General features: G+C 35.9%; 1 protein-coding gene across 3 annotated transcripts; it reads right to left on the bottom strand.

The window, feature by feature from the left end:
• Window positions 1-550: 550 nt before the first annotated feature.
• LOC110107921 lies at window positions 551-27255 on the bottom strand. 3 transcript variants are annotated; one of them, XM_028694971.1, is made up of 12 exons: window positions 27093-27255; window positions 26394-26451; window positions 25900-26271; window positions 17594-17840; window positions 16665-16963; window positions 16366-16539; window positions 15313-16044; window positions 15097-15191; window positions 14900-14959; window positions 14538-14800; window positions 14384-14449; window positions 12690-12898 (listed from the first exon to the last, which is right to left on the bottom strand). In XM_028694971.1, the coding sequence occupies exons 3-10, from the start codon at window positions 26121-26123 to the stop codon at window positions 14661-14663; spliced, it is 1971 nt and encodes a 656-aa protein (XP_028550804.1). In that variant the 5' UTR covers window positions 26124-26271; window positions 26394-26451; window positions 27093-27255; the 3' UTR covers window positions 12690-12898; window positions 14384-14449; window positions 14538-14660. The 3 variants fall into 3 exon arrangements, with proteins under 3 accessions (XP_020694027.1, XP_028550804.1, XP_028550803.1); XM_028694970.1 differs by having other exon boundaries at window positions 25900-26451; XM_020838368.2 differs by lacking the exons at window positions 14900-14959; window positions 15097-15191; window positions 15313-16044; ... (4 more) ...; window positions 26394-26451; window positions 27093-27255 and adding exons at window positions 551-1846; window positions 2905-3112; window positions 7780-7837; window positions 8020-8090; window positions 8432-8506 and having other exon boundaries at window positions 12290-12898; window positions 14538-14671.

The raw sequence follows: 27255 nt of genomic DNA, 5'->3' as shown, positions 1-27255 counted from the left end.
TCTCACATTGATGAATCAGATCAGAGCCCTCTCGAGAAAGGTCTATCTCTATTACTCTAATAGGATTCAACAAATTTTCACAAAGGGAATTAGATGCAAAAACCTCTCATTATATTAGAATTTGAGTTGGAGCTTAGTAATAGTATAATAAAGGGTGCAAGTGAGCCAAACTGATTTGTAAGCTCATAAACCGATTCGATAAATATCTCATGAGTCGAGCTCGTTAAGCTAATGAATCAAACTTGAGCCAACCTTGACCCAACTCATTAGCTCGTAAGCCGGCTAACTTAAAAAAAAATAAGATAAAATGCACTTATAATATATTAAAATCGAAAATTTTAAGTACAAAATGTTTAAAAGTATTTAAAAATTGTATCTCACTTATTTATCTTTAGTAATTATTTTTAATCTATTTTTTCTAATTTCTCATTTTTTTATCATTTTATTATAATAATTGATTGAATTATGAACAAAACCCAAGCTCAAACCAGCGTGACTCATTCATACCCCTAAGCATAACTAAAATTTTAAATAAGAGGCGAAAGCACCATTTATCACAAGAAAGCTGGCATTTTATTGATAAATGAATGTATATACAATTGGCACAGTAGCCTGCCACGTGGATGTCAAAAACAGGATAACCTATACTCGCATGGACTCAGCTATTACAAATGCCTTTACACCGATCAAAAGATATTTACAATCAAGGTCAATCTATGGTATATGAAAGCAAAAAACGCCAAAAAGTTCACCAGTCCCCACTGTTAAGTAGAAGAAATTATTTTGTTCAGACGTCGAACACAGTTTATCATTCGGAAACCAACAAGATTGTGCCACATCAGCAATACCAAGCCAAATACCGAGCCGCGGTACCGAACAGTACAGAGCTGGGTATCGAGCAGGAGGTGGCATGGCGCATTCTGATTGGTCTCTGAATGACGTTCGACGTCGGCATAGAATAATTTCATGTTAAGTAGACCATTTTAAGGGCTCCTCAGGGAATGGACAAATTTTCTATAGGAAACTCCCTGTAGGGAATTGGTGATCAACCATTCCTTACAGTAGAGAATACACCAGAGAAATTTTGCCCTAAAAGAATCTATGGACACTCAAAAGGCTTGTCTACCAGTGTCTCAGTATGGTTATAGAGTCCCTATATTGCCAAAAAAGCTGTACAAGGTTTACCTACCTTATATCATCATGTGAACATCAGAAAGATCATCCATGGGAATTTCAAGACCCATACAGTCACCATGGTCTTGCAATCCTTCATCCTCAAAATTCAACCAAGAGGCAATATCCTGACCTTGGCCCCCAAAATCGGCAATATCTGGAAGTTGCAGGTTACTCAAGTCAACAGGTTCGCTCTTATTTGAGAATTTTTTAGTCACAGAATCTGGAAGCAAGCTCGGATTATCTTTCTTCTCAGAATCCTGGGCGCCAAATCCTGATGATTTCTCTAACATTTCAGAATTCTTGCCATGAAGAATATTCACTGAAGCAGATAATTGGGTTGTCTTGATCTTTGGCTTTGATTTGTTCTTCCTTTCGCCGCCCTTGGTGCCGCTGGATGTAGCTGGTCGACCAATCTTGGCTGTGCCATTCTTAAATGTGGAGTCCCTGTTGTGACCTTTACCATCCCTATCTCTCTCGCTCCTCTTCCCCTTTGCGCCACTGATCAAAGGATTTCCAAGACCTGGAGTTTTTGAAGAGGGAACTGTACTGCCAGCAACATCATCAAGAAATACTTCCTTCTTTTTCACTCGATTGGACCAGTGGTCATCTTCGCTGAATGGATGCGTGTCCACTTTTCTGGCAATTTGTGAAGCCATAAACGTGTTGTGATCTGCAAAGATGCAGGGCTATTAGTCTTCTACTAAGTTAAAAACAAATACATATTCCATAAACCAAATTATCTAAATCATTGGTTCAAGATATATATTTGTGATTGACCAACTTGAATTTTGTAAGAAACTAAATTCTTTTTTCGTTTATTAAAGTATTTTTTTTCTCTCTTGCAAGATGAGATATTACTAGATTTCAAAAATAACTCCTCTCATCATATTTACCTCTAATATTTCACGTCATTAATCTGAGAACAACATATCCTACTAAAACTTCAATGACTACTGAAGTCGGCATAGATAAGCATCCTCTTTGGCATATGTACATTATTGGCCCATTCATTTATTCCAAAAATTGATTTTTTTACCCAACTTAAGAAGCATAGGCACTAATTACAGAAAATTCTCGTCGATTATTTTTGAAGTAATCACCTTATAAGTATAAGGCATTCACCTCAATAAATTTATTTGTACTCTATCAGCTATTATTCATACTCAATTTCTAAGGTTAAGTTTCCCAATTTTATAGTCTCTAGTCTTTGATTTTTTTTTTCAATCTATAATTCTTGCAATAATTATCATTTTAAACATCTCTAGCCTTTTCATTGAAGTTCCCACATTTCATCTTGCAAATCAAATCATAGTTTTAGATATATGGTCAATCCATGTCCACTTTTCACCAGAATTGCTTTAAGCTTTGATGAATCGATCCTTAAAAAATTATATCCTAACAAATTTTTTGCCTACTTCAAACTACAATCAAGTTAAATTATAACAACTTGCTCACAAGTAACATCCTAGTCAAACCTTGTCCATTTTTCATCATAATCAGGTTACATTGTGACACATCATTTTTCAAAACATCCTAACACTAACAAGTATTATTTGTTCCATCTAAATTTGAGATATTTTTAGCAAATGACTGCCAATATACAACAAATCCAAAACATTATCATTTGGATTGGGGATACAGGAACAATGATGAGCGTTTCTCCGAGAACAAAAAGACAGCAAAACTCTGAAAAATTATGTTCAGAGACAAATTGGTTAGCCGGCTCACCATTTGCAGGAATGTCTATAGTTTGTGAATTGCTGCTACGGGAAGAAGCAGACAAGATGTCCCTGAAAATGGGCTGATTAAAGCAGCTAATGCCAGTCTCTTTAAGCTTCTCAAACCTTGCCAATGTTCGTTTCACAAATGCCATGGTAGCATGTTTAGCAACTTTGTTCACATTCTTAGTTCCAGAAGCACTAGGTCCCCAGCATGCCTGACAAGCATAGAAAAGAAAAGCAAGACAATTAGCAAGGTATCAACTAGTAATGACATAACTCTCTTACATATTATGACATCATAGCAAAAAAATCCTACTTTATGAGTAGATTAAGGTAGCGTAACAAGAGCAAGGAAATAGTTTTTTCCCCTGCAGAACCAATGCAAGGCAAAGACACTATGAAAACAGCCCTTTTAATGAATCAAAAGGGCACCTAAAATGCAAATAATTGAATAAGTGGTGCGCATCAAAATGGCGCTTATCAAGAAATGTTTAGAAATTATAGGTAATTAGAAATAAAAATAAACATATAAACAAACCCATTTGAGTTCTACTAATACCATAAGTGATATAATTACCTAATTTGTATGTATTAGGTACCATCTCAAGAAATTCACTACAATCTATAAGTATCCCACCAGTCAACTATAGAATGCATGCCCCAATATGTTGGAATATGAACTTGCTGATATCCAATCTTTTCCGAGATTAAGCAGAATTAAATAAACAGAAAGTCATCAAAGAGAGCCTTCACCCATATGGCTTTCAATACATCTAAATGCTTATAATTCTAATAGAGGAAAAATCACTAATGTCCCACTAAAAATCAAAAACAAAGTACTGTCAGTAGGGACATTGTTCATCTAACCTGCTCCCTAAGATGGCACGGTAAACCATTGAATAGGTTGATTAAGGGTCCATTTAGAGTGGTCATGGGTGAAATGTCTGGCAAGTGTTATGCAGTTGGAGGTAGGTAGGAGATGAGTAAAATCTGCAGGCAACCTCATTGATGCTCCAACAGGAAGCATCCTTGAAAGGATGCTTCCTTTCAGAGAAAGAGAAAATAGCGAGGAAGAACAAAATTCAATACACATGTTTGGGAAGCTACAGGTCTAAGGAAAGGCCAACAGAAACAGAATATATCATAGAAGTAAGAGATGGCATTCATGGCAGAGGGTGGACAAAGACAACATTAAGTGGCGGTGATGAGGACATCGAAGACCAACGGCTACGATTTTGAGTTATTTATTTATATGTTTGTTGTACTAGTTTATTTTATATTGTTGTTTTTCCCTTTATACCCTTAATGGGTGGTCATGTAGTGTTGTAGCTCGAAGGGCATTTTAGTCTTTTATTTCTTTTCTTTTCATGAGGACTATTTATAGGTTAGTTGTTTTGTATTCTAGGATGATGATGAATATGAAAAAAAAAAATTTAGCTTGTGCTTATGGATCTCTTTGTGAGTTCTAAGTTTTCTCTCTTTGAATGATCTCTTAGTGAGTTCGTGAGAGGAGAGGCCCAAGTGGGGCAAAAGCAATACCCGTCAATCTTGATGGATTCCAAGGTTTGCGGTTCTCTTATCTTTCTTTTTCTTCTATTTTTCCTTGCATCAAATTCCCTCCCCAAACTTCCCACCCGCCGACTCCCTCTAAATTAAAATTTCATATTTGATTAAAACCTTTAGTAATTTCCGTGGGCCCCACATACTAAGCAATTAACTCCCCCTTCCCTCTCCCTACATGGCCGGCCACTTAATCTTTCCCCCTCTCTCTCCAATTTTCATTAATTGCTCTCCATTAAGACTCTAATTACCTCCCATAATTCCTCACCTCTCATTAATCCTTTGATTTGAGTTTGAATTCAAATTCAAATCATTCCCTCCAATTTCACTAAATCTGAGAATTAATTTCATATTTTTTGACTTTTCTCTCTCCCATGTTAATCTCATTAATTCCCCTTACAATTCTCAGCCCTAGCCGCCTCTTCCCAAAACTCTTCTCACATTTTCCTCCCTTCCCAGAGATTCCTGCTGACTGTCCGCATCTTCCAGCCATATTGGCTGGCTGTTCTGCACTGCTGAAGGCCAGAGATTGCTGCCCAAAGGCTCCCAACACCCTATCAAAGCTGTCCAAAATTCTTTCGAACATGGAGAGTTGCTGTCAAGATTTTCTGGGCGTTGTTTGGAGGTTGTCCAGACTATTCTGCTCATCCCCTTGCTGTCCAGAGGGAGGAAATCCCTGAAATTCCCTCCTTCAGTTTGCTGTCCAGATTCTTGGACAGGTGCAATATGCTATCCTGAGTATTGGAAACTTGAATGCTGCTATCCAGAAGCCTACGAGTTGCTGTCCAGAACTCCCAAGACCCAAAACCTACTGTCCAGACTTCCGTGGGTGCTGTCCAGAGATTTTGGCTTGCAATCCAGAACATTTCAGCAAAGTATTATATTGTCCAGTGCACCAGAGAAGGGTCGGCTGCTATCCAACAACAATTAAGAGGTCTGTCTTGTCTTCCCATTAGATAAACTCACCCTCCAAATCTCTTATTTTCCTAGTCCACTTCTCGCTTGTGGTTATTTTTGGATCCATGAAGATCATGTTAATTATCCTCCGCTAAAAACTTAGTAAGCTAGAGAGTGAAGTGAGGGATCTTTGCATTGTAGCTAATCTTATTGTTAATCTAGGGATCTCTTGTTGAAAATCATCCATGTATGCAACATTAGATTAACTTGATTGTTTTCTGATCTTAGCTTTTACGCGTGTGAATCGGCCTAAGCTTGTCTTACCGCTCTTTGTGTTTTATTGCGTCGTTTAAATTCACCATTAAGATATAGTTATTTGTTCTAGGAATATTAAGTGTGCAAATTCCTTAAAGCAATTCATCTATGCAATTATGTTTCACATCAAGCGGGAGAACAAAAGGAGTGTTCAGAGAAAATCTGATTAACTACAATCTGCTTTAAGGAGAATGGAATCCTACGCCTGCAAAGCGGGATTCATGCCGAAGTGTCATTTTTCTTGAGCAAACAAGGAGCAAAAGATGAAAAACTCTCGGATCAGCAACAACAACAACAACAACATCAAGCCTTTGTGCCACTACGTGGGATCAGCTACATGAATCCTTTTTTTCCATTGTGCCCTGTTAAAAGTCAAATTCTCATTTAAATCTAATAAAGAAAGATCATTTCTAATATTTTCTAACCAAGTCTTTTTAGGTCTACCTCTACCTTTCTTAATATAAGTCAAATCTAATACCTCAACTTTCCTAATTGGGTCATCAGAAAGCCTCCGCTTAATGTGACCAAACCATCTAAGGCGACTCTCTCTAATCTTATCTTCCACTAGAGCTACTCCAACCTTTTCACGTATATGCTCATTTCGTATCCTATCTCTAAAGGTAGCTACTCATCCGCCTAAGCATCCTCATCTCTGCAACGCTTAACTTAGTATTATGCTTCTCTTTTAATGACCAACATTCGGCACCATAAAGCATTGTAGGTCTCACCACCATCTTATAGAATTTTTCCTTAAGTTTAAGGGAGACTTTTCTATCGCACAACAAGCCCAATGCATTCCTCCACTTCAACCAACCAACTTGAATTCTGCTAATAATATCCCCATCCATTTCAGCATCACTCTGAACAATAGATCCAAGATATCTAAAGCATGTACTCTTATTAATAACTTGATCGCCCAAAGTTACAATCTCCTCACTAGATCTATTACTAATAAAATTATACTCCATATATTTAGTTTTTGTTTAACTCTAACAAAATTTGCATGAGTACCAGGGAAACAGCCAAAGTGTCGGCTGGCAAGAGAAGAGAGGGAAATAGCAAAAGCCTTTTTTTTTATGCGTGCGTGTGTTGAGCAGGAATCTCAATATCAAAATGTATTTAGAAAAAGCACCAAACTCCAATTTCACATATGATGCATTTTGCAGATGAACTTTACATTCGTGCAAGAAATTGATGGCACGTTGACTCCAATAAATCAACGTGGTAGGAAATATCTATGAAAATGGATACAATGTGACTTACAGGCAACAAAAAATTTATTTTATTTAAACTTACTATCTTCAGATATATGCCAAAGCATATTAACTTCTTTAAAAGGAGCAATTCCCATTTTTTTATTCACACATTGATACATATCAAACCAAATTATATTCTTTAAAATTTGTAGCATCCTCTTTTATTCCATCATTTATCATGCAAACTCAAAAAAATTGGACAGATACCAATGAAGCAATGCGGTGTGTCATTGTTCAAAGAGATTAAAAAGTAGGGACAGTGTACGATGCCCCACACTTATAAGGAAAAGAAGGAATAGCCTGTAAGCTACAGCTAGTTCATAGAAGTAATTAAATGAGAAGAAATAAAGTTGAGAGACCTAGTAAAAATGTCAATTGCCTTTCCTACTTTCCTTGCAGAAGAAATCAACGACCGTTAAAAAGAGCCTAAACTAATATTTGATTACATTGGTAAGAGTTGGATAACATCATGCCCGTACACTGAAGAACATGTTCTTCATGCATTTTGACCAATACTGCACTGAAGAACATGTGGTTCATACATTTTTCTGAATGAAAAGGAACCGCAAAAATAAATTTTGCCCCTGGAATTGGAAAAGGCCGTCCCTATGATGTGCTGCAGAGAAGAAAGGCCTCAACGATGAAACAAGGAGATCTTAATGAGAAAAAATTCTAACTCATGCATTCTTTACCAAGTTTGAGGCATTTCCCTTCAACAATGTGCCAATAACTTGGGGAGAAAAACCACAAAAAGCGAATGTACTAAAAAAAGTATAAATGCCATATACTAAAATAAAACTAGACAGTAGAAAGTACTGAAGTGGTTTAGATATGCAACAGTAAATAGAAATTACCATATATCTTTCATATGCTATCTGTACAAGACGGTCCATTGCCAACCACTCCAGTCTCCTAAAGTGAAAGGAAAAACCAAAAGTGAGTTGCAAACAGTTAGAAAAGAGTTCAGGAATGCTGTGGAAAATCTTATGCACTGAATCTAATTCATAAGAGCAAAAAAGTTTGGAATATTTCACATGAACATGCCCTTCAGTCCCTCATCAAAGAAAAAATGAACATTTGAAGGAAAATCCTACCTTTGTTGAAGTTCTTTGGCATCCATAACAGCCTTCTCTAACTTAAGGAGCAGGCCTTTCCGGTTATTAGCCTGTCAAACCATCGTAAAGGGATAACATAATTGAGATGTTAAACCATAGTAAGAACTACATTTACTAAGAGGATGTTTTCATTTCTTTTTCTCTCTTCTATTTTCTTGTGGCCAGACCTATAGTACATATGCTTGGATTGAGATTACAATCAGATATAAGCAGAAAAGCATGGTGTACCAACCTGGTAATGTTTACTCCCAATAAAATGAATATGAAAAGTGCATATTACAAATATAACAATAACGGATATAATCAAATCACAGATTAATGAATGAGTAGAAGGATGGAAGAAGGAATTTAAAGAACAATGAAAAATATTGCTGCATAGTGAAATTTATACCTGCCCATTAAGTTTCTCCTCTAAAATACGGATGCCTTCTGTGATATCCTCATCTTCACCATATGTCAAGTCAGGCTAAAAGGATAAAGCAAGTAAAGTATCAGCAATCACCAAAAAATTGCTATCAAGACTAAAAAGGGTAAGATATCGATCAAATTGTAAATGATGTTGTAGCTGCAGTAATGAAGCTGCTTCCTTGAAGTTCTCTTTTATGGTTACAGTTTCTGACTCTTCTTTTTTTTATAAAAAAAAATGCAACTTGTGGGTTCTGCCCTCTGCACCTTGCTGTTATGGAGTACCAAAGCTAAACGATTCCACAGGCCTTAATTTTCACTAGCTTACTGTTACGGAAAGCTTTTAAATAATATGTACACATGGTTGCCTTCCGCCACTTCTTTAGCCCATGGACTTGAAATTTTGATGGAATAAAGTTTGACAGTTGATATTATTTGGAATTGAAATGGGCTCATTTATACCAATCATATCAACTAAATTAGGCATGAAAAAACTATAAATAGATTCCTGAAACATAATTAACGAGTTTATGCATTAAATAATTTTTTTGTTCCAACTTCAATCTTATGTACAAGCATGATTCCTTCAATTGAAGTGTGACAACCTAATTCAGAGAAAAGTTACTACTTGTACCAGCTTGAGGTCCTAATTTCTTTATCTTGGTGATATGCTACATTTTTCAATTTCTTCTAAACAATTTGCATTTACTTGCAAGAGTTATTTATTTTATTCAAATTTGATACAACTAGATTTCTAATTTTGTCAAAAAAATTCTTGAATTTCTCGTTGATTTTACGTGATTATAGTTTCCTTGAACTTATCCAATTATTGCATTATAACTTGTGTTCTAATTCTGGTATTTTGTTAGCTTGCACCAAAAGAAAGTAAGTTTTTAACCTATTTAGCAGTATTTGATCTGTGAATCCTAAAATTTTTATATGTTGCATCATTTTAATTGCATTAGAAAACTTGGACCCTAAACTATAATGCATCTAATTGGTGCTAAAGCTTATGGTTGCATCACCATGCTAACTTAATAAAGGATGTATTAATTGGGTCAATAAAATTTAAAAATAATGATGCAGTTTTAACAAGATTGGATAAGTTGTGATTTTAGATGAACATAATGTGATTATCACGATGTTCAAATTATCAAGGTTTAAAATTGTACAATTGGGCATTGAAATTTTTTTCGTTCGTGAGGTGAGGCGTAAGCCTAAAGGCATTTTGAGGCATGAGCCTCGAAACCCAAAAATTGTGTAAAGTGAAAATAGAACTTAGAAATAATTTTATATATAATACCCAAATAATATATTAAAAGATGATATATTAACTTTCTATTGAACTATAAAGTAATAAATTGACATACATATGAAACAAAAAATTACACAATACGTAAAATGGCAAGTGATAAATTGTTTGAAATAGAATTAAAATCAATAAGAGCACAATAAATAAAATATAAGAATTGTATAAAAGTGTCATATGACATCAAGTTCAACTCCAAATTCCTTCTTCTTCTTTTTCAATTCGTTTTTTTTTTTTTTTAAAGTCAGGTAAATTATGCGGTATTATAGTGGCCCTTTTGTGTTTCTATTTGTATGGTTCATATTTCAATTCCCTTTTTATATTCATATTTCTATCAACTTATGATTTCTACTCTACATATCTTACTGTTTTGGAATTACCACATTAGATGACTTGGCAATCATTTACTATTAATGGCTTCTAAACAATGCCCATTAGAGATTTGAGATCTCCAATGGAACAGAAAGGAGATTAAAGTTAGGTTTAGAGAAGTTATGTAACAATCGATGGCAATGATGTGTCACGACTAGCATCGAAGCTGTGGGATGAGAGAGAATTGAGTGAGGAGTTTGCTTTGAAAAGATGGAATATGACTTAGGGCTACGGCTAAAAGAAGCTTATGTGGTAAGTCAGGTTAAATCTTGGCCATTCAAACTTTCATCTATCAACTACTAATCAATTAAGATAGAAACAATAATAACCCTTCATTAGGGATCCAATAATTAAAAAGAGAAATTGAAAAAAAAAATGAAAGTGATATTAAAACCAATATCTTATAAAATTTTATGAGTAAGAAAGGGTCCAAGAAATCCGCAACAAAAACTATGAGCAAAATCAAACAATTATTATATTTATCTACTATCAAATATAAATATATTTATAAAAAATATATCAGGATCCACATCAATAATATAAGCCATAAAGTAAATAATCGCGTTGAAAAGAAAAAATCAAGCCACATATTTCGCTCATGGCTCAGCTCATCAGTTCGAACTGAGTAAAAATTAATTCAACTTTCAAGTAATATTTGATCTTCGAGCTAAATTCTAAGCTCTAAATAAAAGGCAGTATTTCCAAACCTTTGGTACTTATCCAATGATTTAGATCGGCCATCACTAAATGCTACAACTCAAATTAAATACATTAATGATAATCATACTCAATTGTTATTACTTTGATGAATATGATTACAGACAATTAGGTCTGTTTCATATTTATGTGTTTGGGACTTTTGTCATATTTTATCTTATTATATAGGATCTATTAGACATTATATTTATATTTGGATGCCCTAGGGACTATTTAAGCATTTTATCATTATCATGTATGGCTGGCCTAAAGGTAATATCTTATAAATATTAAATAGACCCTTTAGAGAATGAAATAGACATTTTTTTATAAATGATATGAATACCCTCACATACTTTTCTTCCCTACTTCGTTGGGCCTGGTTCCTCTCCTTCCCACTCCTCTCTTTCTCCTTCCCTTCTCTCTTCTTACCGCCTTCATCTAGCTACATCAATTTTGGTAGTAGAACAAGTTCTGAATTCTTGATTTAGAGATAGCTCCTATTCAGAATTTTTCTATCTAGAGTTCTTTGATTCATTGTGTTCAGATAAAAGCTTGGTTAAGCGGCATCTGTAATGTTATTAATAATGTTTAAAGATATCAACTATCAGGTTTACTCACGTTTTTAAATAATATTTCAAATGGTATTCATGAACTATTTTTATTAACATTATATGTTGGCTAAATCGGCCAACATCTAATGCCATGACATCTGAAGAATCATAATATCGTATTTTAAAATAAATAGCATTGAAAATATAATATAATAACATTGACTCAAACACATAGTATTTGACAAATTATAATAACATCTAATAACAATGGCATCTTAATAACACAAAACCAAAAAGCCCCGATTTGCCTTCATTTTCCTCAATATTTTTCTGAAGCAATTGTCAAAATGGTGCTATTCGCCATAATTCTTTGTTGTTGTTTTTTTTTTTTTTGTTGTTCCTCAAAAGGACTCCCTCTCAGTTCACGAAATTTACACTTTCATCGTGGCAATTTCCTCCAAAATTTTGACCCAAGCGATACATTATAGCTACTGAATAGTAAAATTGTGAAACAATAATATGTTATGGGTATTTCACATGTATACAGGATAAATGGTCTTATAAACCTCATCTTCTAGAGGATTAAAATCATGTTTCAAGAGTCGAAGTAAACTTCAATTCAATGGTATATAGTCCAAAGAGGAAAGTAATAATCATTTCAGTAGCATATATGCCAAATAAGTGTGCCTATGAACCTCACGTCTAGTAGGGATTAAACTCTTTTCTGATAGAGAAGCAAGTAATCTGCATGAAGATAATCCATTAAAAAGTAAAAGCACTGGATGAATGTGGCTGTTTCCATGCACGGCAATAATGAAACAGAACAAAACAAAAGAGCAGATTTTATAACCATCATGAAACACAATATAATTAACTAAAGTATAGATATTCTGAAAACAGAATAAGAACTTACCACATGTTCTACTTCCGGGTAGAGGCCAATTTCACTTAGCTCAAGAATAAGTCTGTCATTGATGCTCATTTCGTTGTAATGAAATTCACTGCACGCTGTGCTGAACAGTGTTGACTGCATTGGTACCAGTTGCCTTGGAGCTTGCTGAAAGCTTGATATTGGTCTATTATAAGTATCCATGATGCCATTAGTTCCCGATCTCTCAGTTGAAATTTCATCACAGAATCGCCAATTAGTTTCAACTTTATAACAATCTGAAATTCTTCTAGCAGCTTGGCTATCCTCCAGCAGCTGCAAGTTCAAAACTTTCGATTTCAAGCCTTTGTCAAGCTCAAAATGTGCGGAATTGCAATCCTCATATAAATATTCATCTCCATGATCAACAGTGCTGCAAATATTCTCCATATCTTCTTCTCCAATTATAGCTGAAAGAAGTGCTTGGCAAAGTGAGACTCCACTGTTTAAAAGAGGATCAGCGTTTACTGTATCCTTAGTAAATCCCCTCTCTTTTTCATTTTCGTAAGAGCTAATTCCATTAGACAAATTAGTGCTTTTCCAACTATTAGTGGCAACTGGTCCTGATGATATTGTAACGTGCTCATGATCAACCTGAAAATGAAACAGAGCACATATCTGTTGATAGCAGTACAAAATGTCCCAATTTATGAAAACGAATGGTCAATTAAAAAAGTACAAATAATATGGTCCTGATGACACTAGCGTGCTCATGGTCGAACTGAAAATGAAACAGAGGATCTCATATATGTTGATGGCAATACAAAATGTCCCAGTTTATGCAAACAAATGCATAATTAAGAAAAGTACAAACAATATACACTGCCTAACATGGGCACCGTCTTTGACAACAAAACCCCATAAATAGAACTAATGATAAGCCACCAAAATCATTGTATGAAAACAGGCAACAACAACAACAAGCCTTTATCCCACTATGTGGGATCGGCTACATTAATCCTTTCTCCAATGTGCCCAGTTAAAATTAAATTCTCATTTAAATCTAATAAAGAAATGTCATTTCTAATATTTTCTAACCAAGTCTTTTTAGGTCTACCTCTACCTTTCTTAACATAAGTCAAATCTAATACATCTACTTTCCTAATCGGTTCATCGAAAAGCCGCCGTTTTATGTGACCAAACCATCTAAGGCGACTCTCTCTAATTTTATCTTCTACTGGAGCTACTCCAACCTTTTCACGTATATGCTCATTTTGTATCCTATCTCTAAGGGTAAAGCCACTCATCCACCTGAGCATTCTCATCTCTGCCACACTTAACTTAGTATTATGCTTCTCTTTTAATGGCCAACATTCGGCACCATAAAGCATTGCATGCCTCACTACCATCTTATAGAATTTTCCCTTAAGTTTGAGGGGTACATTTCTATCACATAACAAGCCTGATGCATTCCTCCACTTCAACCATCCGACTTGAATTCTGCTGATAATATCCCCATCTATTTCACCATCACTCTGAACAATAGATCCAAGATATCTAAAACGTGTACTCTTATTAATGACTTGATCGCCCAAAGTCACAATCCCCTCACTAGGTCTATTACTACTAAAATTACTCTCCATATATTCCGTTTTAGATCTACTCAAGCGAAAACCTTTAGACTCTAAGGTTGACCTCCATAATTAAAATGTCTTCAACTCCCTCTCTAATCTTATCAACAAGAAGAATATCATCAGCAAAAGGCATACACCAAGGTACACCCTCTTGTAAATGTCTAGTGAGAACATCCATGATTAAAGCAAAAAAGATATGGGCTTAAGGCTGATCCTTGATGTAATCCAACTAAAATAGGAAAATACTTGGTCAAACCACCTTGTGTCTGAACACAAGTAACAGCTCCGGAATACATATCTTGAGTATAAGCATTATTAACCCCTTTCTTTTCTAGAAGTCTCCATAGCACTTCTCTTGGAACTTTATTAATCACATTATATGAAAACAAGAAGTTGTAGAAAAAAGGTTAAGTATACGAAGTTTAGAACAGCATCATAAAAGAAGTTAAATATAGAAAAAAAAATACTTTCTGAAGAAACGCTATTGGCAGCAGAATATTATTACCTTTAAGTTCTGGGAATTATCTCCATCAGCAAGGGTCCCTGCAGCTGACGCATTGGTAAGTTGGATCTGTTTGGTTGAAAACAATTATGACATCACATCTTAAATGCATAGATAAAAGGAGTTCAATGTCTGCAAGGATGTATCCAGTTATTACCTGTTCAAGCAAGAAATCTACATCTTCAGAGGAAACAAACCTAAAGACTGGTTCTAATTGCTTCCATAAAGAACTGGAACAAGAACTTCCTGATCAACACAATATAAACATCACATGATTTTGTTAAAATAGAAAGTAGTACCCGTAAACACACAAGGCTTCACTTATTGTAGAGTTTGGGATGGGGTTGCTACACCCATGCTTTAGCATGAAACTTCTTTCATGATTCGTAACCATAATCTCAAGATCATAATGGAGGCAACCTATTTGTTGAATCAAGCCCACCATCATGTTTTTCTTGATACGTGATATCGCCAAAAAAGCAAAGGTAAAACATTGATATATAAACTGTAATATAATACCTGTATCAAGGGCAGCAGTTGCAGCAGCCACAAGCTCTTCTTGATCATCAGCAGATTCTTCTAAGAGAAGAAAGCACAAAAACAAAACATCCATTAAAGAAACACACAAACATACACACTTAGTACGTTAAATTATAATGGAATATCTTCCTCTCTAGCAGAAGTGAGTGACAAATTTTTTAGCTATAAACAAGTACCAGATGATTCCATCGATAAAATGTTTATCGATTGCTTTGGACGTGTGTAAGCTTTACGTTCAGACAACTTCTTAATATGCGGACGATCTGGCCTACTGAGAAAGGGAAATATCCAAAAATATTATTAGTGCAGATTGAAACTGAAATTAACTTCAAACTTTGAAATGATGCTAACATAAGTCCTCATTTCTTATGTTAGACTAGAAAACTAATCACCTTTCAACCCTTTCAGAGCCATGTCGAACACTTCTCTGCTGCTTGGCAGTGACAGCCTCGCCGAGCTTCTCAGTTGTTGCAGACAAACCAGACCTTGCAGGAGCAAAACACCTTCCAATCCTCCCCTGCCTACGATCACCATCTCCAGCATCCTCCTCAACAGCCATCCTATTCTTCCTTGATGCCATGATGAGATTTGCAGACTTCTGAACAGTTTGACCAGATTTATCCTCCATTTCTGTGCATTTATTCACCTTACATTTTAGCTTGTTTTCTTGAACACCTGATTCCTCACTTTCTGACAGTGAAGCTGAGGTCATTTTACTCTGTTGGGAAGCACTCAAAGATGCATGCCTTGCCTCCCCTAAACTATCATGATGGATGGAAGCCTCGTCCATAGCCTCTGGTACAACCAACTCATCATGGCTTGGAACAAGGGGGGAGAGACTCGATCTTCTTGAAGAACGGGAAAACTTTTTTGGCCTTTGTACAGCCCATTGTCCTACAGGAGGCGATGATGACCTAACAGAAGCTGCTCTTTTCCGATTACTAACACCAAGAGCATTGAGCTTCTCTGTAGCTTGAGGCAGCTCCATATCCTCTTGATTTCCCACAACTCGATGGATGTTGCCTGCTGTTTTTGGCAGTGAACCTGGATTGGTCCGTGTTCGGAAAGAACCAAATTTTAAAAATGAAGGACTTGCACCACACCTATCTTCTTTGCTGTTAGGCCTGAACATCCAAGGTTCGAGTTAAACAATTTCAAAGCAAGATAGTTCAGAAAAAAGTAAATGTAGGCTATCAAAAATAGTGAGCAACATATGGGATCAAACTTCATCACATATAAGGAATACCACATCAATTTCTAAGAAAAAAATTAACATATAAATTTGTAACAAGGTGAAAGGTTTTCTCCCTAATAAAATATCAAAAATGATGAAGGCAATATCAATTTATTTTCCTCTGTAATGATCTGATTGTCCATTTAATGCCATCAAAGGATATTAAGTACCCAATCAACAGTGAAAAAGGTCATCACAAACGATATCATACTTGGAAATAACTTTAAGGGAGGCATTTTCAGTCTCTGGAAAAAATCGCACATCTCTTTTGTCATTCTGAAGTGAAGCATTATTTAGTTCAATCCGAGAGCGCACACTGGGAACATGTTGTTGAGGGCTTGTGTCTGAATTTCCAACCATTGTAGTACTACCATCCAATCCTGGCCTGTAAAAACTACACTTCATCAATCCAATATCCCACCCTAAATAAATTGAAGCATCAGACTAAACAATCAACTTTTCATGTAACAAAGAAAGTGCATTTAAAAGCTGAAACGTTAAATATTGTACCTGAAGCTGTGTGCATGATTAATTCTTGGTCGAGCATCAATGCCAAGCTTTTGCTGCATTCCTCTTTTAACTTCCCGTTCTCCTCCTTGTGATGATCTAGACAATCCAGAATTTGTTGAAGCATCTGATTTTATTACAGAACGCTTCTTTTTCAATTTTGACCGTTCCCAACCGTCTGCTGAAAATGCTCCATCATTTTCAGCCAACTGTGTCGCATTTCCGTTTATGGATTTTAACATATCTTTATCCCTCTCCAGAGGCCCGGACATTCTTGTGGTACCATTAGTCTGTACATCCATCTAAATAAAACAATATATATATAATATCTCTCCCAATAATTACATAAAATGCTCAAAAAAGTTAAGTAGAAGTGTAAAACCATGAAGATATGCATTATTCAATATTTTCTCATCTCTTAAATGATTGTTGTTGTAAATTTGTGGAAATCATGGGGTGCAAATTCTGATTTTCTGTCTGATAAATAGTTGAGGGATAACAAATGCAGCATGTAGTCATTGACAATCAACAATATCAAAAATTATTGACTATAACTATGTAAAAAGAAAAAAAAAATAAAGAAATCCCAGGCACCATGGAAACATGAACCACCATCATGACAAATTAAAACCGTAGCAGACTAAAAGTCAATAATAAAGATTCAGGGCACATCCAAAGAGGAATTCAAAATGCAAAGTGTAAACACAGTAAACCTCCAAAGATGAATGCAAAATGCCCAAAGTTTAAAGACAGTAAATTTAGCAGACAGTCAACCGTAATGTTCAGCATTGCTCATGCTTAATGGTCTTGAATACCACAGAAAGCATATGGTACAAAAAAGCTAAACGAATTATTGAATAATAATAGATACTGAGCACAAATTGTCAGTAAGCTTGAAGAAGAAAAAGAAAATTCAATAAGAAAAACCATACTTCAAGAAGAGAAGTTCGAATCCTTCTGCTTGGTATTCCAATTTTAGACTTTTCCTCTCTTTGAGACCCAGCCTCAAGGCCACTTCCAGACGCATAACTTTGAAGTCCAGTCTTAGGAATGTTTGCTCCTTGATATAAACCAGTGGTCCGCACATTTGATGGGTAGCCAATTCGAGAGCGCTTTCTTTTTAGCTGCCAGAACTTATCAATCATCGAACAAGCAGCATCAAAAGTTTTTGCTCTGTCCCTGAAAGGAGAAGAATTTGAAAAAAACTTAGAAACAAAGACCTGAAAGAACATTGAAATAAGAAAGAAAGATTTAAAAAACCATGTAAATACCTAAAATTTAAGTAGAAATCCAATGATTGATGAAAAAACATCCGAAAGCAGTTCAATAGTAGGCATTAACAGTCAAATCTCAAAAGCTAGAAATTGTAATACTAAGTTTGCATCTGTCTAAAACCCAAATTCCTAAAAAGACGAGGACTCATACTGTCTAAATTCTAGCCCAAGAACGACCTGCTTCAAAGAAAGTCACAACATAACAAAGTTCAAGGAGATTTTCCAGTCATTTTAAATTTTGCTTTAAAAAAAGGGCATGACCAATAACTCAGTGAATAATTCTCCCTTAAATCCAATGATTGGGAGGGTGTATGTAAATAAAGTCATAAACATATTCCGGCATTGCAAATAAACCATTTTCATGTTTTAAATCCATGACCATGGAGTCAAGGCAACTAGCAATTGCTCACAGCCCACTCTTTAGAAAATAATCCACATTATCTCCAACTCCTCATATTTAAAAAGATTCTAAAGTTAAATCAAAAAATCCAAACCTTATTATAAATTGTTGAAATCCAGCCGTTCCCTGTGCAAAGTATCGGACGATCACAGAGAGCAATCCGTGGGAAGTGCTCATGAATCACGTTAAAACACCTTCCATAGATGGGTAGCTGATTTAGGAAGAGTTATATTTCATTATTGTGTAGTTATTTGTTTCCTTATTAAATATCTTGTATAGATCTATATATAGGAAATAACTTATGCAATAAAACTCAAGCTTTTTCCCTCTAGTACCTCTCAAATTAAAATGGTGTCAGAGCCAATCCGCCGGTCTTCATCGCCAAACAATCCAACCTTCTAATGCGACAAGACGTTGCCGCAGAAGAAAGGCCGCCAACCCAATTCCGCAATTGAAGCCCTCGATCTTGCAAAGAGCTGATGCAGACAGAAGCCTCGGTTCCGCCAGTTACTTCCGCAGACGGATGCTCCGATTCTGCCAGGCACGGTCGAAGGAGCGAAAGGGAAGTCGATGAAAGCTCGAGCTGCTTCCGATCCAACTGAAAGGGAAGTCGACGAAGGAGCGAAGCCGACGAAGTAGCAAGTCGACGAAGGGAAGTCCACGAAGGAGCGAAGCCGCAAGCTCGAGCTGCTCCAGCTTGAGTCCCTTCGTGTGTGCCCTAGTTACCTTAAAATAAACCCAGTCTTCTTTTAAAGACTCGGCTTGGCCGAGAAGGGTTCTTCTTAAGGAAAAAAAAACTCTTATTTCAACCTTTATTGTCGAACAAGGAAAATTTTTTGGGAAGTCTTCGTTGCTATCCACAGACATACATATAGTCTTAATCACTATCATAATGTCAGAAATCAATTCCTCCCAGAGTATTGACCAAACTGAGGAGTCAATGGTGCACCAAGGACGAGGTGACCTTCAAAGCATGCAACCTTCATATCATTACAATGGAAAGAACTAACTAAAGAGTTCTCAATTTGTGAAGACCTATTTAAAGGGGAAAGGAAAAATTCACCATCTTCTTGGAGGAGGACCAAAACAAGGAGATCCTATTTTTGGGGCATGGGATGAAGCAGACTCCATGATTATGTCATGGTGGTGGAATTTCATAACTCCAGAAATTAACGATACATTTATGTTCCTTTCGACTGCAAAGGACATATGGGCTGCTGCCAGACAGACCTCCAAAGCACGTGATACGACTCAAATCTTTGAAATTAAAGTCAAAGTTGGAAGCACAAAGCAGGGGAGTAAGAACGTGACGGAATATGCCACCCTTCTACAAAATCTGTGGCAGGAACTTGACCATCATAGGTGCATAGAAACCAGATGTCCGGAAGATGCTGCGATCCTAAAGAACTTTATTGAAAAAGATATAGTTTATGATTTTCTTGCAGGACTAAATGCAAAATTTGACCAAGTTAGGGTTCAAATTCTCAGCAAAGAGGAAACGCAATCACTCAATGAAACTATTTCTCTCATCCGCGCAGAAGAAAGCCGACGAGGAGTGATGTTAGAATCAAAGGTCGTTGAAAGCTCAGCAATGATGATGAACAAAGAATCGTCATGGAAAGAGAAAAGTAAAGATTCTTCAAAATTCAAAGACAGGGACTCACTTTGGTGTAGTTATTGCAAAAAGTCAAGACACACTACAGAAACGTGCTGGAAAATACATGGAAAACCCCCATTAAGGAGTTGAATCAAAAAGGTGAAACAAGGAGCATGTCGCATGCCAACAACACTACAAGTCAGCCCACCTAGAAGCACAGTCCAGCCTTGGAGAACTCTATAAAGAAGATATTGATAAACTGAAAAGACTCCTGGTATCCCTTGAAAAACCAAATGCATCTTCCTCACTTGCACTCTCAGGTAAATTTCCGATTTTTATTAGTTTAAGTGCCTCTAGAAATCATTTAAATGAATTATGGATCATTGACTCAGGAGCCACAGACCATATGACCAACTCACCTAACCACTTTATCAACTATACTCCTTGTCCAAACAACAAGAAAATCATCACCGCCGATAGTTCTCTTACCACGGTAACAGGCCAATAAGACATAACATTATCTCCCTCACTCACCCTAAAGAAAGTGCTCCACGTACCTCAATTATCCACAAACCTAATTTCCATCCAAAAACTTACCAATGATCATAATTGTCAAGCGTTATTTAACCCTACCTATTGCTTATTTCAAAACCAGAAATCGGGGAAGAAGATTGGACTTGCTAAGGATAAAGCTGGATTGTACTACTTGGAAAAACATAACCAATCTAAAAATAGTTACTCTATGTTATCCTTAGTTTATAAAAATTCTACTATTTGGCTTCATCAAGGTTAGGACACCCATCTTTTGATGTCCTAAGACATATGTATCCTCAACCTTTTTCTATAAAATAAAAATCTTCATTGTGAAACTTATGAGTTAGCCAAACATAAAAGAACTTCCTTCCCGAATAAAAACGAGAGATGTGATACTCCTTTGTACCTTATTCACAGTGATATATGAGGACCCTCAAAAATCCCCAATATCTCTGGGGCTCGATGGTTTGTATCATTCATTGATTATTGCACTAGAGTCTCTTGGATCTATCTCCTCAAAAATAAATTAGATGTTAGCACCATTCTTCCCATGTTTCATACCATGATCCAAAATCAATTCAGGGTGAAAATAAAGAGATTTCGCTCTGATAATACCAAAGACTATTTTAACCAAACCCTTTCCTCCTACTTCCAAAGTGAAGGGATCATTCACGAGTCTTCCTGTGCTCACACGCCACAACAAAATGGGGTTGCAGAAAGGAAAAATGGTCACCTTCTAGCCTCCACCCGAGCTTTTCTATTCCACTACAATATACCCAAATCCTATTGGGGAGAAGCTCTTCTAACTGCAACTTATCTCATAAACCGACTTCCTTCAACAACCCTTGGACTCAAAACTCCAATGGAAATTTTGTCCTCATTTTACCCCGAATTTCGAACCCATCATAACCATACACCAAAAATCTTTGGGTGCACAACCTACGTTCATATCCACAGCCAAAATAGAGAAAAATTAGATCCAAAAGCACTTAAATGCATCTTTATTGGCTATTCAGCTACCCAAAAAGTTACAAGTGTTATCATCCTCCTACAAGAAAAACATTTGTTTCTGTTGACATTACTTTTGATGAAAAAAGTTCCTATTTTTTCAAACCTCATCTTCAGGGGGAGATTTAAATTGGGGAAGATGAGGAACATGAACTAACACCTCTTGACCTTCCTCCACCACCTCAAACCAATCCACCTAAAAATCAGGATAGGGAAACAAAAGACAAAGTTGTCATTAGATTTGGGAAGATATACTCCAGGAGTACAAATTCAGATTATACTCCAAAGCAGATCCAAGAATCTGAACCATCTCCTGGAAATAAGGTAAGCTCACCACCTCCCTTATACCCTATAATCAACTCTATATCCTTCAACAACTTATCATCTTCACATAAAAATTTCTTGATTACACTAGAAGATATCCATATTCCTAAAGATATTTCTGAGGTCTTATCTGATAAAAATTGGAAAAATGTCATGATAGATGAGATGCAGACTCTAGAAAAGAACAAAACATGGGAAATCATCAATCTACCGACAAGAAAAAAATCGGTCGGATGCAAATAGGTATTCTTCGTAAAGTACAAAGCTGATGGCACACTAGAAAGATATAAGGAAAGACTAGTGGAAAAAGGATACACTCAAACATATGGCATTGACTATCAAGAAACCTTTGCACCTATAGACAAGATGAACACTGTCAGAATACTGCTCTCACTAGCAGCGAAGTACAACTGGCATCTGTAACAATTGGATGTGAAAAATGCATTCCTACAAGGAGATCTGGAGGAAGAGATATTCATGGAAATACCACCAGGGTTCAAGGAAAAATCTAAAGGTAACAAAGTGTGCAATTTAAAAAAGGCCCTATATGGGCTCAAACAATCACCAAGGGCCTGGTTTGGAAGGTTCTCTAAGTTTATGATCATTAAGGAGTATAAACAAAGCCAGGGGGATCATACATTATTCTTTAAACATTCAGACTCAAGGGGAGTCACAATATTGCTAGTGTATGTGGACGATATTATCTTAACTGAAAATAATGTGAAAGAGAAAGATAGTCTAAGGAAAAATCTTACCAAGGAATTTGACATCAAAGAACTTGGTAGACTAAAATACATTCTTGGAATCAAAGTAGCTCACTCCAGCAAAGGGATCTTCATCTCACAACAAAAGTACATTAAAGATCTTCTGAAAGAAATAGAGAAAATAGCTTGTAAGCCAACACTAACACCAGTAGAACCTAATCTTAAACTGGGGGAAGCTAGAAAGGATACAAATGTGGATAAAGGGGCCTACCAGAGACTGGTAGGGAAATTAATATATCTTTCCCACACTAGACCAGATATAGCATTTGTTGTAAGCATGGTCAGTCAGTTTATGCAAAATCCAAAGTAGGTCCACAAGCAAGCGGTTGGCAGGATATTGCACTACCTTAAAGGAAACCCAGGAAAAAGGATTCTCTTTAAGAGAGATTGCAGAATAATCCTAGAAGTATACACGAATGCTGACTATGAAGGATAACCTGTTGATAGAAGATCTACCTTTGGATACTGCACATTTCTTGGAGGTAACCTAATCACATGGAGAAGCAAGAAACAGAATGTAGTGGCAAGATCTAGTGCAGAAGCAGAATATCGAGCCATGACTTTGGGAATATGTGAGCTACTATGGATCAAAATAATCCTAGAAGACTTAAATGTCAAGTGGGATGAGCCCATGAAGCTACATTGTGACAGCAAATCAGCAATCAGCATAGCTCACAATCCAGTCCAGCATGATAGGACCAAGCACATAGAAGTGGACAGACATTTAATTAAAGAAAAACTAGACAGTGGTCTAGTAAGTATCGACCACGTATCATCAAAGGATCAACTTGCAGACGTTCTTACCAATGTTTAAAATTGTGTATTCGAGTATTGAGGCGTTTTTCATTCGTGAGGCGAGGCGTAAGCCTCAATATCAAAAGATTGCGTAAATATAAAATGATAAATTTTTTATACACTAATGAGTGAATGATATAAAATATATAAAAGCATAAGATATGAAGTGAAATCAAAATATATCAATAATAAGACAACATGAAATATAGTTCAACTTAAAATTCTATCTTTCCCAAATCCCAATATTCTTTTCATTAACATATAATTCTAATTTCCAAAAATAAATAACAATGACATATCACATAAGAACTCATAAGTCATCAACACTGTCATCACTAAGGGGTTCTTCATTTGAATCATCATTATGGTGAACTGCTCTCTCCCCTTCCTCCTCTCCTATAGAGTCCAATATCGGGCATTTACTTCAATATTTATGTAAGTTTTAATATATATAGCGTGAGGCATAAGCCTCATGCCAGTGAGGCGAGGCGGGCCTTAAGACGGGCCTCAACCAAGTTGAGGCGCAAGCCTCATAAAAAAAAACTCGAGGCGTAAGCATCGAGGCGTTTTTTACTGGAATTGCGCAAAGGCGGGCCTTAAGGCGAGCATCATATTGCGCAATTTTAAACCATGGTTCTTACCAAACGACTGGACAGCTCTGCCTTTCTCAGAATGATTGACAAGATGGGAATGACAGATCCATATTTCCTAGCTTAAGGGGTAGTGTTGAAATCCAGCCGTTCCCTGTGCAAAGGATCGGACGGTCACAGAGAGCAATCCATGGGAAGCGCTCATGAATCACGTTAAAACACCTTCAATAGATGGGTAGCTGATTTAGGAAGAGTTATATTTCATTATTGTGTAGTTATTTATTTCCTTATTAAATATCTTGTATAGATCTATATATAGGGAAGAACTTATGCAATAAAACTCAAACTTTTTCCCTCTCGTACCTCTCAAATTAACATAAATGGATCATATTTTCATTATTAATAAACAAAATTACTCATGAGTTGGATGTTACTAAACACAAGCATGCAATATGACAGGAAAATTTGTTACTGCATCTATAAGTGAGACTATGTATAGCAAAGACATGGTGTCATCAAAGAAAGGGCAAAAGAATGAAGTTGAAGAGTAAATTCTATCATTTATTTACTTTTCACACAGAAAATTGCGCAAGAATTAAAATATATTTAATTTTCAAAAATTATATTCTTCACTACTTGGTCACTCATTCAAGAGTAACAAAAAACAAAAGTTGTGATTAAGGACGAAGAAGGGTTAGTGAAAATCATCTCAACTAAAGCAAAGCATGCTTGGAAGTTAAACAAACATGATTATAAGTTCATAGTGAAATACTGTTTTTTATTAGTTTAATCTTCAAGATTGAAGAAAGGTGACTGTAGCAACAGTAAAGGCACATTCTAACTTTAATATAATAAAAGTTTAGGCAATTGTCTCTCCTAACTAATTCATCTATTTGTTTGCAAAATTGAGAAGCGCACAATACAAATTCATGAAACTCACTTCCAAAGTGGATCAAATATGCTGCAATATTCAATACAGTTTCAACAATACGGTAAATTTCAAAATAGACCCTTAACTATTTGCATATGGCCAATTTAATCCCAGATTATCATGTTGCTCCAATTTAATTTCTCTATTATGCAAAATTCGACCCCACGTAGTTGAATAAAGGCATGTTGTTGTTGATTTTGTCTAGTCTAAGGATTAAAATGGGATTAATTTTATATCACAATAACTAACAGGAGGGTCAATTTTAAATCAAATTTCTGTAGTCAAGGGATAAATTGGAGCAACGTGATGCTATGGAACTAAATTGGTCACACATAAATAGTTTGGGATCTATTTTTTTATTTTTCTATATTAAAAAATATATTTCCAACATAGAGAAAGAAGTTTTCCACCAAAACCAACTTACAAACAATTTTCCACCAAATGCAGTTCTGCTGAAACAGACATGTGAAAGGAACTTCATGAATAGAACCATTTTGAATACTAGAAATTAAAACTTCAGTTAAGTTCTTTCTATTTTCCAGGCTTACAAGTACAAACTCCTACATCCTGCTCAAGTTGCATTCATTCATAAACCCATATTGCTAAACCTTAGTTTTGCAGAAAAAAACATGTGAAAGGGGTTTCACAAATTATTCCCTTTTGATTACTAGACGTTCTGTGTTGAGTTTTCATAAGCCGTCTTGCACGAACCATCACATGGAGGCCTAGAGACACGTCCATTTATAACCTCAGTTCCCAACCCATATGATTTCAAAGAGCAGCAAAAATTAAAAATTAAAAATGCATTCCTTATTAAAGAAAAAAAGAAAAAGAAACAGTGGAAAATTTTAATAATAAAGAAGAGGAAAGAGGAGAAGCAGATTTTAACCATAATCAAGTCATGAGAATATAAACAAGCAAAATCAGCATTTCAATAACAGTAAAAGTTCCTTAAGGTTTCTTTAGATAGAAATGCCTTAATTAATTTAATTTACATGATGAGAGAATAAACCAGCTATACCTAGCTTTGGAAGAACTCTCCTGAAGATTATTCTTTAAACGCTTAATCCCCTCCAAAGAAGAAGATGCAAATTGCTTTGCTTCAAATGTAGAGGATGAAGAGTTCTCCGTTGATGCTCCAAAAATAGAACTCATTGCCCTTTTCATCTCTCCAGGCCTATTTAACTTTGGATCTGGAACAACACCCCTAAGGTCAGAAGCAAGAGACTGCAATAAGCAAGTCATCTCTCCTTGGGATGTTATGGTGCAAGACTTTGATGTGCCATGAGATGATGAAATTATGCGATCTGAACCCTCACGAAATCCTGACTTCTCTAGAGGTGCAATAGCATATGGTACTCGTTGCCCAGTACCATAAGAAGGCCCATCAGATCTGCTCAAAGACAAATCAAATCTTCCATTTGCAGCCATTTAAAAGCTTTACTGTAGCATATAGGTTACTAAAATTCCAGATAAGTAGGAGAACAAGAAATGTGAATGAATGTAGCTAGCAACCATTGGACATAAGAGGAAGTGTATGCAGTATCCAAGTAAATAGAAAATGCAATAGAACCTGCAAAACCAAATATGATTCTTTAGCCAAGCACTTAAATCATGTTGAATATATGAAATGAACTTTAGGGGCAATGAACATAAAACCGCAGGTTAAGTAGGAGGGAAAAAAGGTAAGATAAATAAATACCAATCTAAAAAAAATGTTGTAAAGACAGATCATTACAGTAAAACAAGGCTTAAACAGTCCAACCTAAGTGATATCGAAACGAAGCCTTCCCATTCACTCAAACATTCCCATTGATATATCACCTATTACTCCATGAATTTACCATTTCAATCAATGCCAGAACATATATTTAAGTCCAAAAAATATTTCTTCGCGTAGCTAAGCTAATTAATTAATTAAAATGCATTACAACTAACACAAACTGGAACTTCAATTCTAGATCAAGCGAATAGCAAAAACTATTAGCAATAATCCTAGACAGCTGAAACCCTACAGAAACTCCAGTGCAAAATAATTCTCTCCAGTTCAAACTAACAAACATCAAACATAATCGCAATTTAGGCATTTAAGGAAACAGAATCACATACAATAGCCACAATGGAAATTACGATTGGCATCGAACTAGTTAAGCAATTAGCTCATACAGAATGATGCAGAAAGGTATAAGGAAATGGGCAAAGTAAAGAGATCACCTTTGAAAGAGGGGATCGAAATGATCATCGACCAATTATAGAACAAGGGTTTCAAGGATTTTCCCCCAATTTCGAATTTTTTCTCCTTCTCCTACGGAAGAGAGAGAAAGCAAGTTAGGACGTGGAAAAATAATAATCGGTAAAATTACGAGCTCTTAGGGCA

Source organism: Dendrobium catenatum, unplaced genomic scaffold (assembly GCF_001605985.2).
Source record: "Dendrobium catenatum unplaced genomic scaffold, ASM160598v2 fragScaff_scaffold_615, whole genome shotgun sequence".
Taxonomy (NCBI): Eukaryota; Viridiplantae; Streptophyta; class Magnoliopsida; order Asparagales; family Orchidaceae; genus Dendrobium; species Dendrobium catenatum.
The sequence above is the reverse complement of the archived record's forward strand: the minus strand, read 5'-3'. Positions and strand labels throughout refer to the sequence as shown.

Bases quoted from the DNA above. Each gene is read 5' to 3' on its own strand.
- LOC110107921 (XM_028694970.1), bottom strand. From the start codon at position 26,309: ATGGCTGCAAATGGAAGATTTGATTTGTCTTTGAGCAGATCTGATGGG. The intron at 17,841-25,899 runs GTATAGCTGGTT...TTCTCCTTTCAG, and splicing joins GAGAGTTCTTCCAAAGCTAG to GGACAGAGCAAAAACTTTTG. The intron at 14,801-14,899 runs GTATTATATTAC...TTCAACAAATAG, and splicing joins AACTGCTGCCCTTGATACAG to GTTGCCTCCATTATGATCTT.